The 18,188-nt window shown below is 43.4% G+C and overlaps 1 protein-coding gene across 2 annotated transcripts in view; it reads right to left on the minus strand.

Moving 5' to 3' along the window:
* Nucleotides 1-18,188, minus strand: part of thsd7b (thrombospondin type 1 domain containing 7B) — a 267,106-nt gene that overhangs the window by 161,617 nt on the left and 87,301 nt on the right. For both annotated transcript variants that reach the window (XM_004912730.3, XM_002933951.4), the window contains exon 4: nucleotides 2,912-3,719. In XM_004912730.3, the coding sequence (XP_004912787.2) occupies nucleotides 2,912-3,719 (808 nt within the window). The remainder of the gene's footprint in view (nucleotides 1-2,911; nucleotides 3,720-18,188) is intronic.

Consider the following 18,188-nt stretch of genomic DNA (forward strand, 5'->3'; position numbering starts at 1 on the left):
GTTTTATTATTACAGAGAAAAGGGAATCATTTAACCATTAAATAAACTCAATAGGGCTGTTCTGCCCCAATAAGGGGTAATTATATCTTAGTTGGGATCAAGTACAGGTACTGTTTTATTATTACAGAGAAAAGGGAATCATTTAACCATTAAATAAACTCAATAGGGCTGTTCTGCCCCAATAAGGGGTAATTATATCTTAGTTGGGATCAAGTACAAGTACTGTTTTATTATTACAGAGAAAAGGGAATCATTTAACCATTAAATAAACTCAATAGGGCTGTTCTGCCCCAATAAGGGGTAATTATATCTTAGTTGGGATCAAGTACAGGTACTGTTTTATTATTACAGAGAAAAGGGAATCATTTAACCATTAAATAAACCCAATAGGGCTGTTCTGCCCCCAATAAGGGGTAATTATATCTTAGTTGGGATCAAGTACAGGTACTGTTTTATTATTACAGAGAAAAGGGAAATCAGTTTTAAAATTCTGAATTATTTGATTAAAATGAAGTCTATGGGAGACAGGCTTTCCGTAATTCGGAGCTTTCTGGATAACGGGTTTCCGGATAAGGGATCCCATACCTGTACTATGAGGGATTCATTTAACCAAAGCTTTGTTTCCGAATTTGGCTAAATGTTTAGTTAAACTGTATCTGAACCCTAAAGTCACGTGACTTTAAAGCTCGTAACAACTAAACATAACAATTTAGATTTTTCTCACATTCTATTATGAAAATTAGAATTTTGTATTTAGGCAAAACTTTTGTGGAAGATTCAGTATTCAACAAAATCCAAAAACTATCAGTTTGCTGGATCCCTGTAACTAATCCTGGATCAAAAGGATCAATGGTTCTATAAGGTAAAGAAAGTACTTCCTCTAGGACCCTTATCTGAGGTCTACAATATATTATTCCACGGCACTTTTAGAAATAAATATGATATTTTTCATAGTCACAAATGGATAATAAGATGTAACTTGATTCATTTGACCACGTGACCTCTCCCCAACTCTCTTTGGATTGGCTGCAGGCAGGTAGAACCATTATATTGCATGCTGGGCACGGAATACGACTTTTTTGTGTCCCCGCCTATGGAGAGCACTAGGGTATTATTAGTAGAGACTTACGAAGGTGAAAAGACGTCATGGTGCCACGAGCCCTGCGGAGAGAACCATTTAATCAAGAGCCCAAATACAGTCATTTTGCAGTTTGTGTTTTCCATTAATGGCTTTGATTTCCTTTAGCCCAGAAATTCTAACGAGGATAAACTTTTATCTATAATTTTGGCAAATGGGTGCTTGATTATAATGTTTCACTTTTATATTGCCAGCTCAAGGCTTTCATCTCTGTTGGCACAAATATGTTTGTCTTTCATTAAATGCATTTCTGGCAGATGCTAAAGCAATATTACTTATAGCAGAACTAAACACCCCCCAAAAATACTAATGAGCAGACCGGAGTGATAGAAGTGGGAAGAGAAGCAGCCGAAGACACTTCCTACATCAGCAACTTCACATTCTGGTGCCAGCCTGGTGAACAAAACAGCACGGGGCATTCCTGTTGCAAATTCATGGAGTGTAAAACTGCTAATATCATGAAAAGTAAAAACAAATTGAATGCATACATTGGTTCAATGTGCAGAAGGGTTCCTTTGTGCCTCTGTACACTCTGTACATGTTATACAATGTCCCATCCCTGGCAACTTTGCAATTAGTCTTCATTAATCATTTTTTAGAGTTTTTGAATTATTTGACTTTCTCTTCTACGTCTTCCCTACTTTGTAAAGTTACCATTTATTATTATTGTTACTTTCTATTCCTTATCTTTCTATTCAGTCCCTCTCCTATTTATCTTTCAGTCTTTCCTACTTTGTGAGGTTACCATTTATTATTATTGTTAATTTCTATTCTTTATCTTTCTACCCCGTCCCTCTCCTATTTATCTTTCAGTCTTTCCTACTTTGTGAGGTTACCATTTAATATTATTATTACTCTCTATTCTTTATCTTTCTATTCAGTTCCTCTCCTATTTATATTTCAGTCTCCTGCTCAAACCACTGCCTGGTTGCCAAGGTAAACAAGGCCTTAGCAACTAGATAGCTGCTGAAATTCCAACCTGGAGAGCTGCAGAAGAAAACGCTAAATACCGTAGCTGAAAAACCACCAAAAATACAAATTGAAAACCAATTTCAAATTGTCTTTACATATCAATGTCTATGTCATCCGTCATTGACCACTCTTCTGTAGTACAACATGGAACCACCAAGTGAAGTCTATAGCAACTGTCACTGTTCCTGGTGTAGCCCTAAAATCCTGCTATTCTATCCAATGGAAAATGCAAAAAGACTAATGTACCTGAGTTCTAAATATATATTTTTGGGTTATAGAGTAGGATCAGTGTCGAACTGGCCCACCAGGACTCCAGGAAAACTCCTGGTGGGCCCAGGAGTGAGTGGACCTCTTGCTCACCCAACTATCTGCTTTGTATGCCTATACCAGGGGTCCCCAACCTTTCTTACTTGTGAGCCACAATCAAATGTAAAAAGACTTGGAGAGCAACACAACCACCATAAAAGTTCATGGAAGAGCCAAATAAGGGCTGTGATTGGCTATTAGGGGCCTCTATGCACCCTATCAGCTTACAGGGGGCTTTATTTGGTAGGAAATCTTGTTTTTATTCAACCAAAACTTGCCCCCAAGTAAGGAATTCAAAAATAACTCCCTGGTTTGGGGGCACTGGGAGCAACATCCAAGGGGTTGGGGAGCAACATGTTACCCCTGAGCCACTGGTTGGGGATCACTGGCCTATACCATGGCCATTACTCAAAGGTCTAAGATTTTCTGGTGGGCTCTTGGCACCCCAGTCCGACACTGAGTAGGATAAATATTCTCCTTTTATAGTTTACTCACCTTAACAGGGCATTCCTGCCATCGCTCCGTGTACATCTGACGTGCCGGGTCTGGTAGCCAATCTCTATATCCCACGCACTGTGCCGCTGCCGAACTTTGTACATTTCCTTTTTATACCTGTTGGTTTCCGCTAAGTCAGAGCTGAAATCCACCATGGTCCTCCCACTGACATTCATCTCTTTGAGGTGGGGCAACCGGCATTCGCTCCAAGGGCCAACTTTGAGGCTGTACGTATACTCCTCGTTGCCAAAAGAGCAAAAACTATGGAATTCACAAGTTCTGGATTCGGTAAGGTTTGGGCATTCGGATCCGCCATAGAGCGGAGGGGAAATAACGGCTCGGGTTCTGTGTTGGAGACGTTTCTCACAGCTGTGGCCACACGTTGACCAATGAGAGAAGTCCGACACCACGCAGTCTTGGGGGCAGGGTACGAGGCAGGCTTGTTCCGTCGGCGGCCTTGGAGTAAAATGCTCACAGATTTCCCCAAGCACAACAGACCTGTTTATCTTTTGGACACAATCCACCCTTCTGTGCTGTAGGCCGTGTTGGGCCGTTACACATTCCAAAGGCCTTGCCTTCTCCTGGTGGGGATAGGGCACAAGAACACACGTCTGCCATTCCGTTACTTCCCAATGAAAGAGCTCGCTGTGCCAGTCACAGGTTTTAAAGCAGCTCCTCTGGCTTTCAGGTTTATCTTTTGTCTTACAGTTGGAATTGTGAGTGATCCAGCCTTCTTCATGCACACACCATACCGACCTACTCTCCTGGGCGCTTGGCCCGCAGTCTCCTATACACCGGCCCCAAGGTCCTAAAGAGAATAGAAAATAAATATTATAGCAGTTTATAGTGTTATCAAAAAACATTTTCATATTCAGATATTATCCTGCCCCACACTGCTTACAATTTACTTACTTAAGGCGGCCATACACATTAAGGTCCCCTCGTTTGGAGTTGAGAAGGTTAATTCAGGTTAATTCAGGCAAACAAGATCATTTGACCCTAGGACCAAACAATCTAATTACAATAACTAGTATAGGTATGGGATCCCTTATCCGGAAACCCGTTATCCAGAAAGCTCCGAATTACGGAAAGCCCATCTCCCATAGACTCCATTTTAATCAGATAATTCAGAATTTTACAACTGATTTCCTTTTTCTCTGTAGAAATAAAACAGTACCTGTACTTGATCCCAACTAAGATATAATTACCCCTTATTGGGACAGAACAGCCCTATTGGGTTTATTTCATGTTTAAATGATTCCCTTTTCTCTGTAATAATAAAACAGTACCTGTACTTGATCCCAACTAAGATATAATTACCCCTTATTGGGGGCAGAACAGCCCTATTGGGTTTATTTAATGGTTAAATGATTCCCTTTTCTCTGTAATAATAAAACAGTACCTGTACTTGATCCCAACTAAGATATAATTACCCCTTATTGGGGCAGAACAGCCCTATTTGGTTTATTTCATGGTTAAATGATTCCCTTTTCTCTGTAATAATAAAACAGTACCTGTACTTGATCCCAACTAAGATCTAATTAATCCTTATTGGAGGCAAAACAATCCTATTGGGTTTAATTAATGTTTTATTGATTTTTTAGTAGACTTAAGGTATGGAGCTCCAAAATACGGAAAGACCCCTTATCCGGAATACCCGTGGTCCCAAGCATTCTGGATAATGGGTCTTATACCTGTTGGAGAAAAGACTGCATTAATGAGCCAATGTGGTCCCCGAACAGGAAAGTCAAAGCTGCCCGATTGATACCTGGCCATCTTTTGTCCAGATATTGCCAGAGATGCCCGGGGGGGGTCCCCATACACGAGCAGATAAGCTGACAAATTAGTCTGAAGGACTCGACTGACAGCATAAATCTGGCTCTTAGTGATGAGCGTAAATTTTTGCCGCGTTACTCTATTGTGGCAGATTTTTCCGCAAAACGGGCGCACAAATTCCCTGGGGAAAAATTTGTCACAAGTCAAAAATAAATTGTTGCTCACATCAAAGGCAAAAAATTTGTTGCCCGTGTCAAAACAATGACAACATTTTTTTCCAAGAAGCGTCATTTTACAACGCATTTCACAGATTTTTCACCGTTTTGTACATTTTTGCAAAGTTTTGTGAATTTTCCGGCAAAGCTCATTACTACTGCCCGTGTAAGCTTGCAGCTTGATTCCTAGCTAAGCTGCCATTGTCTCCAGCTGGAAGACTACAATCATCCTTGATGGTTAATAACTGTGGAATTATTGGGAAAAAAATATCTGCATGGATAGAAAAATGAAAAATATCCTTTGCACCATGTGCATAAATACCCTTCCTATTGCCTTTAGCCCCCCGATGTTGCAGGGTCAGCTTGCAGGGTCAGCTGGGGGGTGCAGCTGTCCAACGTCCTCCCCTGAACATGTATGTGAAACGCGTCAGGGGAGGCCATCGGAGGCCAGAGGAAGCAGCAATAGGGTCGGGTCTGGGCCTCTGGGCCCAAGTCCGACCCTGGAAACTTGCATGGCCTAAAAATTCAGCAGGTTGGGTCTGATATCACCAATGGATGCTAAATGGGCTCTAATTATTGTTATATTCATTATAGTGTATATCCACTATAGAGCTGGACCTTTATATTTGTAATTGGCCTTTAATAAGGAATAGATTCCATAAAATCAGGAGACAGTCAGACTACAAAACAATGAAGCGTCTGAAACAGCTGCTAAACCTCAGAACCTGCGCTAGTAACACCCCCCCTTTATTGGAGAAGGGTAAAACGCGTGGTGTCGGTATCCATTGGAATGACCTATCTAAAATCATGTCGTTCATGAAGCCTAAAGCCGTCCCGGGGGAGCCTGCCCTAAGTCATTTTTATGGTGATAATCCCGTGGTTATAGAGACAGATTAATGCAGGGTGATATACCGACGCGACGGAACTTCCACACAAGGAAGCGGCGGATTCTATCTTTCACTTTATTTTTGTTAGTGCATAAAGGCATTACAGTGTGTTATCCGCAGATAAAATATCACAGCGTAAAAGTTCAAGGGAAGCACAAGAGAGATAAAACCATTATTTAATGGACGTAAAGCTTAAACCAATTGAAACAGTGCATTAAAGATATGGTGAAACATGTTCAAGTCTTTACTTGTTCAGTTTATTGGCTTCCCCATTGTCTCCCCAAGCAAAATGTGTTAAAGAGCCCCAAACAACACAGAAACCCCTATGCCTGTAATCTGTATGAATAAATACCATTTTTATATGCTGAAATCCAGCTGCAAAACAGTTCTTCTCTTTCTGCATCATTTGAAATCCTGGCAGGGGAGGAGGGACTAAAACACTGATGTTACAAATTGTAACAACTTCTCCACAGCTTACAGACAGCATGCAGGAACTACATAACCCACAATGCATTGCACTGGGATGTTCCTTTCCTTATTAACATCATGTGTGCAGCAGGGAATTGTGGGATTGGGAGGAGGCAGGCTGAAGGCAGGCGACTACTGTTACATTTTATTTGAGTCACAAAGTAGTCAGCCAGATCAGCAGGGGCACAGGGGGCGGGGCTTAGGGAACTGTTCCAAACCATATCTATCCCATTCCGCTTCCCCGGAAATTCTCAAATCTTTGAAAAGATTCGCGAAAAGAAGAAAATTCCACATGTGGCAATTTTTTTGACACACGTTATTCTTTGGACAAATTTTTGCACCCCTTTCGTGAAGAAATTCGGCAATGGCGTAACCCCGGAAATTTGCTGCGAATCCACATCTGGCTGAAAAATTTCGCTCATCACTGCATCAAAAGGCAAAACTGATTGAAATTATTTTTACTTTTCAAAGCGTTCGATGATGTCATTTGATGCCTTTGTGCGCGCGCGGGGAGAATTTTTCGGCTTTAGCTGCGATTTTGCACGCCAGGATTCACATCGAATTTATGCATTTCGCCATTGGCAAATTGTTTTGTGAAACTTCCGTGAAAATTCACAGCGGAAAAATCCGTTGCGTGTTAAAAAATTTCGCTATGTGTCAAATTGGGCGCAAAAAAATGTGGGCGACAAAAAAAAAAAAAGATGCACACGACCAAAAAAGACACGGGCGACGACCAAAAAAAAAAAACGCAACAAATGTGTTTCGCAAATTTTTCGCCGTTTCACAAATTTTCTTGCCATTTTGCAAATTTTATGGCGAAGCAAAATGGGGCAGATTCACTCATCAGTAGTAGTGCGAATCTGTCCCGTTTCGCTACGCCAAAAAAATTAAGCGTCGGGTTTTTTTTTATGCACCTGACAATTTTTTGACACGTGCCAAATTTTTCCCTCAGCAAATTTTGTTGTCCGTTTCACAAACGGATAGTTACATAGGGTTGAAAAAAGACCAGAGTCCATCAAGTTCAACCCTTCCAAGTAAACCCAGCACTCACACCCTATACTTACCAATGTATCCCCTCCCATACATAAACTATATATACAAACACTAATACTAAGGGGCTGATTTACTAAGACACGAATTCGAATCCGAATTGGAAAAATTCCGATTGGAAAACGAACATTTTGCGACTTTTTCGTATTTTTTGCGATTTTTTCGGCGCCTTTACGACTTTTCGGAAATTGTCACGACTTTTTCGTTACCAATACGATTTTCGCGAAAAAACGCGAGTTTTTCGTAGCCATTACGATTCGCTCGTATCTTGTCGCGACTTTTTCGTATTGAGCGCTCGTAAGCGGCGGCCGAAACTTTCAGACTTAGCATGATTTTGGAAGCCTCCCATAGGACTCAATGGCACCCTGCAGCTCCAACCCGGCCCAAGGAAAGTCTCCCATAGGGCTCAATGGCACTCTGCAGCTCCAACCCGGCCCAAGGAAAGTCTCCCATAGGGCTCAATGGCACTCTGCAGCTCCAACCTGTCCCAAGGAAAGTCTCCCATAGGGCTCAATGGCACTCTGCAGCTCCAACCCGGCCCAAGGAAAGTCTCCCATAGGGCTCAATGGCACTCTGCAGCTCCAACCTGGCCCAAGGAAAGTCTCCCATAGGGCTCAATGGCACTCTGCAGCTCCAACCCGGCCCAAGGAAAGTCTCCCATAGGGCTCAATGGCACTCTGCAGCTCCAACCCGGCCCAAGGAAAGTCTCCCATAGGGCTCAATGGCACTCTGCAGCTCCAACCCGGCCCAAGGAAAGTCTCCCATAGAGCTCAATGGCACTCTGCAGCTCCAACCTGGCCCAAGGAAAGTCTCTCATAGGGCTCAATGGCACTCTGCAGCTCCAACCTGGCCCAAGGAAAGTCTCCCATAGGGCTCAATGGCACTCTGCAGCTCCAACCCGGCCCAAGGAAAGTCTCCCATAGGGCTCAATGGCACTCTGCAGCTCCAACCCGGCCCAAGGAAAGTCTCCCATAGGGCTCAATGGCACTCTGCAGCTCCAACCCGGCCCAAGGAAAGTCTCCCATAGGGCTCAATGGCACTCTGCAGCTCCAACCCGGCCCAAGGAAAGTCTCCCATAGGGCTCAATGGCACTCTGCAGCTCCAACCCGGCCCAAGGAAAGTCTCCCATAGGGCTCAATGGCACTCTGCAGCTCCAACCCGGCCCAAGGAAAGTCTCCCATAGGGCTCAATGGCACTCTGCAGCTCCAACCCGGCCCAAGGAAAGTCTCCCATAGGGCTCAATGGCACTCTGCAGCTCCAACCCGGCCCAAGGAAAGTCTCCCATAGGGCTCAATGGCACTCTGCAGCTCCAACCCGGCCCAAGGAAAGTCTCCCATAGGGCTCAATGGCACTCTGCAGCTCCAACCCGGCCCAAGGAAAGTCTCCCATAGGGCTCAATGGCACTCTGCAGCTCCAACCCGGCCCAAGGAAAGTCTCCCATAGGGCTCAATGGCACTCTGCAGCTCCAACCTGGCCCAAGAAAAGTCACCATACTGAAGCTTGAATGAATCTGAACACTACGAAAAAATCGCCAGATTTTGCGCAACTTTCGGAATGACTACGAAAAAGGCGCGACTTTTCGCGCAAGTTTTAACGCTACGAAAAAATCGCCAGATTTTGCGCAACGTTCGGATGGCAACGAAAAAGTCGCGATAATTTTCCGAAAAAATTGCCAAATACCGATCATTACGAAAAAAACGCAATCGGACGCATTCGGCCGGTTCGTGAGTAAGTAAATGGGCCCCTAACTGTAGATATTAGTATCACAATAGCCTTGGATATTCTGATTGTTCAAACAATAGTTGAACTACAAATCTCCCAGCTCCCCCCTCTGTGGCCCATTACAGCGCAGCCAGCTGGGCCCCCCGACATACGCCGCTCCCCCGCGAGATCAAGCACTTTCCCTGTTAATAAACGTTTCCATTTTTAAACCTTAATTTAATTTTACACCAGAAAGCAGCGCTAATACGCAGCAAATACGCAGCAAACATAAAAAAATGTAATTAAAAAATATATATTTTGCTTCAAAGAAACGTTGGCGTCAACCCCCCCCCCCCCCGAGCGCGAATCTACCTGAGTTTGGCGTCTCACATTTTTGTATTAAAGCCAATAGGGAAAATAATAACACAATTACTGGACCATCTGCTTTTCGGCTGTTAAAATACCGGAACCATCTGTTTCCGAGCGTTACTGAGCTACAGCCCAAATGTTGTCTAATTAATCTTATTTAAAGCCCCCCGTTCCCCACTCTCCCCGTTAAAACTGAGGCCCACGGGCCCAAAATACACTGAGAAATATAGAAATGGCGTTTATTTATAATCGTAATTTTATGGGGTTGGTCACCTTTTCGTATGATGTAGAGAGTGATATTCTGAGCTAAATTGCAATTGGTCTTCATTTTTTAATATTTCTAGTTTTTTAATTATTTCAGTTTTTGTTGCAGCTCTCCAGCTTGGAGTTTCATCAGCTATTTGGTTGCTAGGGTCCAAATTACCTTAGCAACCAGTTAGTGGCGAATGAGAGACTGGTATATGAATAGGAGAGAGACTGAATAGAAAGATAAGTAATAAAAAGTAACAGTAACCATAAAACTGGAGCCTCACAGAGCAATAGGTTTTGGCTGCCGGGGTCAGTGACCCCCATTTGAAAGCTGCAAAGAGTCAGAAAAAGAAGGCAAATAATTCAAGAACTATGTATAATAAATAATGAAGACCAATTGAAAAGTTGCTAAGGATAGGCCATTCTATAACATACTAAATGTTAACATAAAGGTAAAAGGGGAGGTTCACCTTCAGGTTAACATTTAGTACGTTATAGAATGGCCTATCCTTAGCAACTTTTCAATTGGTCTTCATTATTTATTTCGTACAATTTTTCACTTATTTGCCTTCCTCTTCTGACTCTTTTCAACTTTTAAATGGGGGGTCACTGACCCCGGCAGCCAAAACCTATTGCTCTGTGAGGCTCCAGTTTTATTATCTTTCTGTTTAGGCCCTCCTCTGTTTATATTCCTGTCTCTCTTTCAAACCACTGTGTTGTTGCTAGGGTAATTTGACGATCAGATACCTGCTGAAATTACTAACTGGAGAGCTGCTGAACAAAACAAAACAAAATATATATCATTCAAAAACCACAAATAATAAAAAATGAAGACCAACTGCAATTTGTCTGAGAATATCACTCTCTACATCATACTAAAAGATAATGTGGTACACACCCCTTCCATCGACTTCTATAGATCCCCTTCAGGTTTTAGTTGTTGAATTTTCAAGATTTTATTAATACATCTCGAAAATTCCAAGTTCCAAAATCTCTAGTTTGATTTGCCAATTTTCTGCAACCATTTTTTCCCCCGAATCACAGCACAAAACTCTGTAAATGTGCCCCAGGGACTGAACCGATTGCCATCTTAGAGTCAGGAAGGAATTTTTTCCCCCCTCTGGGGCAAATTAGAGAGGCTTCAGATGGGGTTTTTTGCCTTCCTCTGGATCAACTAGCAGTTAAGGTGGCCATACACCTTCACATCGCCAAGCGAGCGGATCTTCTCCTGATATCCCCCACCTATGGGTGGGCGATATTGGGCGAATACAGGCTAATTCGATCGTTTGGCCCTGGGGTATATGGATGGGTATAGGTAAAGTCGGATTGGGAGCCGCATCAAGGAGCCGATTTTTTAACCTGCTCGATCGAGGCCAGATATTGGTCGGGCAGGCCCGTCGGTAGCGCCCCTACATGGGCCGATAAGCTGCCGAATCTGTCTAAGGGACCGATATCAGCAGCTAGAATCGGCCCATGTATGGCCACCTTTAGGCAGGTTATATATAGGCATTAGGGTTGAATTTGATGGACGTATGTCTTTTTTCAACTTTACTATGTTACTTTGAAACCCCTATTTCTACATTTGAGAAGAATGTGGATATAAAATGAGTTGACTTCACATGGGGTTTTTCACCTTCCTCTGGATCAACTAGCAGTTAAGGTGCCCATACACCTTCAGATCCACTCGCTTGGCGATGTCGCCAAGTGATCGGATCTTCTCCCGATATCCCCCACCTACGGGTGGGCGATATCGGGCGAATACAGGCTAATTCGGTCGTTTGGCCCTGGGGCCAAACGATCGAATCAAAATGACGGGTATAGGTAAAGTCGGATTGGGGGACCGCATCAACGAGCCGATGCAGTCCCCGATCCGACTAAATTTTTTAACCTGCCCGATCGATATCTGCCCAATTTCAGGCCAGATATCGGTCGGGCAGGCCCGTCGATAGTGCCCATACACGGGCCAATTAGCTGCCGAATCTGTCTAAGGGACCCATATCGGCAGCTAGAATCGGCCCCTGTATGGCCACCTTTAGGCAGGTTATATATAGGCATTAGGGTCTAATTTGATGGACATGCGTCTTTTTTCAACCTTACTTACTATGTTACTTTGTAACCCCTATTTCTACATTTGAGAAGAATATTCTTGTTCATGGGAATTTGGATATAAAATGAACTGACTTCACATGGGGTTATTCGCCTTCCTCTGGATCAACTAGCAGTTAAGGTGGCCATACACCTTCAGTTCCACTTGTTTGGCGATGTCATCAAGCCAGTGGATTTTCTCCCGATATCCCCCACCTACGGGTGGGCGATATCGGGCGAATACCCCACCTACGGGTGGGCGATATCGGGCGAATACCCCACCTACGGGTGGGCGATATCGGGCGAATACCCCACCTACGGGTGGGCGATATCGGGCGAATACCCCACTTACGGGTGGGCGATATCGGGCGAATACCCCACCTACGGGTGGGCGATATCGGGCGAATACCCCACCTACGGGTGGGCGATATCGGGCGAATACCCCACCTACGGGTGGGCGATATCGGGCGAATACCCCACCTACGGGTGGGCGATAGCGGGCGAATACACCACCTACGGGTGGGCGATAGCGGGCGAATACACCACCTACGGGTGGGCGATATCGGGCGAATACCCCACCTACGGGTGGGCGATATCGGGCGAATACCCCACCTACGGGTGGGCGATATCGGGCGAATACCCCACCTACGGGTGGGCGATATCGGGCGAATACCCCACCTACGGGTGGGCGATATCGGGCGAATACACCACCTACGGGTGGGCGATATCGGGCGAATACCCCACCTACGGGTGGGCGATATCGGGCGAATACCCCACCTACGGGTGGGCGATATCGGGCGAATACCCCACCTACGGGTGGGCGATATCGGGCGAATACACCACCTACGGGTGGGCGATATTGGGCGAATACCCCACCTACGGGTGGGCGATATCGGGCGAATCAAGGCTAATTCGTTCGTTTGGCCCTGGGGCCAAATGATTGAATTAGAACGACGGGAATAGGTGAAGCCGGATCGGGGACCACATCAACGAGCCGATGCAGTCCCCAATCTGACTAAATTTTTTAACCTGCCCGATCGATATCTGCCCAATTTCAGGCCACATATTGGTCGGGCAGGCCCGTTGTTAGTGGACCCCTAGATAGGTCTAAGGGACTAATATCGGCAGCTAGAATCAGCCCCTGTATGGCCACATTTAGGCAGGTTATATATAGCCATAAGGGTTGAACTTGATGGACGTATGTCTTTTTTCAACCTAACTTACTATGTTATTATGTAACCCCTATTTCCCTATCTACATTTGAGAAGAATGTTCTTATATATTATGGTTGGGAATCTGGATATAAAATAAGCTGACTCACGATAGGATTTCTACCTGGTTATTTCCTGTCTTTGCAATGCATTATTAAAGGGGGACCTGTCACCCTAAAAAATCATTCCAAATCCTGTTCTATCATGTTAGCAGAGCAAAATAAACTTTACTTACACTATATAAATGATTGAATTTCTTTTTCCTTCGGTCTTGGAATTTACAGTCACAGCCAGCAGGCAGCCGCCATTTTGGGAACACTGTTATTAAGGCAAGCTTTGTATCACCCCAAAATCTTATGCATTTGCCTTCTAGGTGATATCAAGGAAGTTCTAAATGGAAAATGAAAGTTATTAGAATTGAAAAATCTGAGTTGTCAATCATATATTGCCTGCCCCGCCTCTATGCCTTCGGCATAGAGGCGGAGCAGGCAATATATGATTGACAGCTCAGATTTTTAAATACATTTTTAACAGGTATGGATGATTTAATTAAAAAAAGAATTTGGGTTTTATGTTTTGTTTACAAAAGACGTATTTATACACCTATTTATGAGTGGGTGACAGTTCCCCTTTAAATGTTCCTCATTTACAAAATGTTATTCTATAAAAAAAAGAGCAATTTTCAGCAAAATATGTCGATCTCCAGTTCTTAGAAGCCCAGAGGGAACATCACATTCCGTAATTTCTGCCTTATGTGTCGTTCCGTTCCTCAGGCGCCTAATCGCGTTGGCTGCAGAAGACGACGGGGCGAGTAACAGGGGGCAAATTACCTTGATGCGCAAGGAGGACGTATATGAGCAATAAATGGGCAGAATTATATCCAAAGGACTCATTTCCCGGGAAACGCAAAACAACCGCTTATTGCCATATAAAACATTGATGTGATGGTATTGAAAGGAAAATGTCTAATGAAACAGAGAGGGGGGAGGTTCCTTCTGGGTATAAATATGAGGGGAGGGGGGGTTGAGCACAAACGTTTCCTACAGTTTCAGGCATGGAATATAGAATCCGGGCACATTCTGGCTATTCGCTTCATTCTGCCAATTCCCTCAGGGATATTCAAGGCAGAGAATTAATGGCGGGAAGGGAAAATACTACTACCTAAATGAGTTGGACTGGCTCAACAGGATACCAGGAAAACTCACAATGGACCCAGGTCTCAATGAGTCCTCTGACACCCATACTCACCCATTCCTACTCACCCATTCCTACTCACCCATTCCTACTCACCCATTCCCACTCACCCATTCCCACTCACCCATTCCCACTCACCCATTCCCACTCACCCATTCCCACTCACCCATTCCTACTCACCCATTCCTACTCACCCATTCCTACTCACCCATTCCTACTCACCCATTCCCACTCACCCATTCCCACTCACCCATTCCCACTCACCCATTCCCACTCACCCATTCCTACTCACCCATTCCTACTCACCCATTCCTACTCACCCATTCCTACTCACCCATTCCTACTCACCCATTCCCACTCACCCATTCCCACTCACCCATTCCCACTCACCCATTCCCACTCACCCATTCCTACTCACCCACTCACACTCACCCATTCATCCCACCCATTCTTACTCACCCACTCACACTCACCCATTCCTACTCACCCATTCCTACTCACCCATTCATACTCACCCATTCATACTCACCCATTCATCCCACCCATTCTTACTCACCAATTCCTACTCATTCATTCCTACTCATCCATTCCTACTCACCCATTCCTACTCACCCATTCCTACTCACCCATTCCTACTCACCCATTCCTACTCATCCATTCCTACTCACCCATTCCTACTCACCCATTCCTACTCACCCATTCCTACTCACCCATTCCTACTCACCCATTCCTACTCACCCATTCCTACTCACCCATTCCTACTCACCCATTCCTACTCATCCATTCCTACTCATCCATTCCTACTCACCCATTCCTACTCATCCATTCCTACTCATCCATTCCTACTCACCCATTCCTACTCACCCAATCCTACTCACCCATTCCTACTCACCCATTAATACCCACCCATTCCTACTCACCCATTCATACTAACTCATTCATACCACCCATTCATACTACTAATCCATTCATACTCACTCATTCATACTTACTCAATCATACTACTTATCCATTCATACTACTAACCCATTCATACTCACCCATTCATACTACTAACCCATTCATCCCACCCATTCATACTCAACTATTCATACTCACCCATTCATGTGGCCTTGTATGCCTATACCTATCTGTGTATAATAGACAATAGTACAAATGGACATAAGGGGAGTCCCTGGCACCCCAGTCCAACACTGATATTGGATTTACTATCATTTTTGTTGAGTTTGAGTTAAGATGACCATAAGATCCTCTAGTATGGGATGCTCATCTCTTTCTGCTCTGACTCTGCTCTGCTCTGATCAAGGTGAAGAGCCAAACTGGACTGATCCAATTGCTTTCCCTAGCCAACAGTTGGATCACATGGGGCCCAATGGGATATTTGCCTTATGGGAATTTGCAGCCAGTCTGACTGATATCTGCCTGAACCCAACCAGGTGTGTGAGAAATATCTTTATATATTTAACCTTGTACTAGGCTTAGGGAGCAATGGCCAAATACTGGACTGTATAGCCCATATGTTGGTTTCCGTATGTTTTTAACCGTAAAACCACAACCAAGTGAACCTTGGATTTCTGGCATTTTATAGCTGCAGAAAGATGTCTTATGGGACCGTAACTGACTGCATTTTGCACCTATACACAAGGCCCATCAATGGGGGGTTATTGGGAAGATATGTGCAATGAACCAATGCAAAGGCGCCAACAGGGTTACATACTAATAAGGCTCCTACCAATTCAACATGGCGGCCTTTCTTGAGTTTGCTGTGGGGGAATATAGAATCACTTGTTTGCCAGTAAATATGTTGAAAATAATAAAAGAGCTTTTGAAAATCATGATTTGAGTATATTGGTATTCTGACTAAACATTGTCTTCTGATTAAATCCAATTAAGTCTGTGTTTTGGGAATTCTAATTAGGTAATGATTACAGTGTGTAATTAATGTGTACAATATCACTCCAGCTGGAGCCATAATCCTTTAATAGCACTCTAGCGATGCGCTGATGTTTGCTTAATATATGGAATAATGCACCCCCCACACTCATGTATTATAAAGGAAATGAACCCCCTACTGTAAATGATAAGGATATTAGCAGTCACTGAGGGGTTCTGTGCCCATATAAAGGCACAAGGCTGCAGGCTGAGTTATACAGGGAACTCTGAGTATCACTCATGTATTATAAGGGATAATGTACCCCCTACTGTAAATGATAAGGATATTAGCAGTCACTGAGGGGTTCTGTGCCCATATAAAGGCACAAGGCTGCAGGATGAGTTATACAGGGAACTCTGAGTATCACTCATGTATTATAAGGGATAATGTACCCCCTACTGTAAATGATAAGGATATTAGCAGTCACTGAGGGGTTCTGTGCCCATATAAAGGCACAAGGCTGCAGGCTGAGTTATACAGGGAACTCTGAGTATCACTCATGTATTATAAGGGATAATGTACCCCCTACTGTAAATGATAAGGATATTAGCAGTCACTGAGGGGTTCTGTGCCCATATAAAGGCACAAGGCTGCAGGCTGAGTTATACAGGGAACTCTGAGTATCACTCATGTATTATAAGGGATAATGTACCCCCTACTGTAAATGATAAGGATATTAGCAGTCACTGAGGGGTTCTGTGCCCATATAAAGGCACAAGGCTGCAGGATGAGTTATACAGGGAACTCTGAGTATCACTCATGTATTATAAGGGATAATGTACCCCCTACTGTAAATGATGAGGATTAACACATTGATTTTCTGAGTTAATAAAAGTTCTAATTTTTGTAAATCTGCTTTTGCCCAACAGGAATACTATTTATTATCCCCATGGGAACACTGTAGTGTTTAGTTAGAACCAGTCGTGTTCTCACATTCATGATCCGTTTCCCTAATTAGTCGCCATTCTCAGATCGGGAAGAAAGAGAAGGAAAATGAATGTAGGAATAAAGCGGAGTCATTAGCAGAGAGAGGCCTGACACAGGGGTATTCAGCTTCAGGTGTTTATCCTCGTTCTACTTCTGCACAAAGACATTTGCAGTTTATTTTCTGTTTGGGTTGGGCGGAAGCTTTGATGTAGTTCTGCACAGCCAGCGCCGCAGGATTAGAGGGAAAGCCGCCTTTGTTCTGCCACTCATTCTTGTTTTACAAAACTGGAGGTAAAAGTCTTTATTGAAATAAAAGGAGCCGGGGCCCATCCGCTTGTATATGGGATCCGCGCCTTTGTGCCGCCCCGGCACCAACCGCTAATTATACAGCCAACATGTTCCAACTTTGTGCTGCTCCTGCACAGAACTTTCTTTTTTATTCACTGAGCACAAGGGACCCACCCACCAGAGAACAATTAATATCAGGGAAATATACATTTATTTTAACATCTATTTTTTACATGTGACATTCTTCAAAGACACGGGGTTGGAACTTCGGAAGAGAATTTAAAATCAACAAAATACTCCAAGCTGATCCAACTGCGTGTATATTTGTAGGATGGAATATATCATGGAAAGAAAATACAGATGATAGATAGATAGATAGATAGATAGATAGATAGATAGATAGATAGATAGATAGATGACAGATAGATAGATGATAGATAGATAGATAGATAGATAGATAGATGACAGATAGATAGATAGATAGATAGATAGATAGATAGATAGATAGATGATAGATAGATAGATAGATAGATGATAGATAGATGACAGATAGATAGATGATAGATAGATAGATAGATAGATAGATGACAGATAGATAGATAGATAGATAGATAGATGATAGATAGATAGATAGATAGATAGATGATAGATAGATAGATAGATAGATGATAGATAGATGATAGATAGATAGATGATAGATAGATGACAGATAGACAGATGGATAGATAGATAATTGATAGATAGATGATATATAGATGATAGATAGATAGATAGGATAGATGATAGGTGATCGATAGAGAGATAGAGTGATACATAGATAGTATCTGTATCAGTACCTGCCTATAATCCCCTCTAATGTACTTGTACAGAGTAATCATGTCCCCTCGCAAGCGCCTCTTTTCCAGAGAAAACAACCCCAACCTC

The sequence above is a fragment of the Xenopus tropicalis genome, chromosome 9 (assembly GCF_000004195.4).
Source record: "Xenopus tropicalis strain Nigerian chromosome 9, UCB_Xtro_10.0, whole genome shotgun sequence".
Taxonomy (NCBI): domain Eukaryota; kingdom Metazoa; phylum Chordata; class Amphibia; order Anura; family Pipidae; genus Xenopus; species Xenopus tropicalis.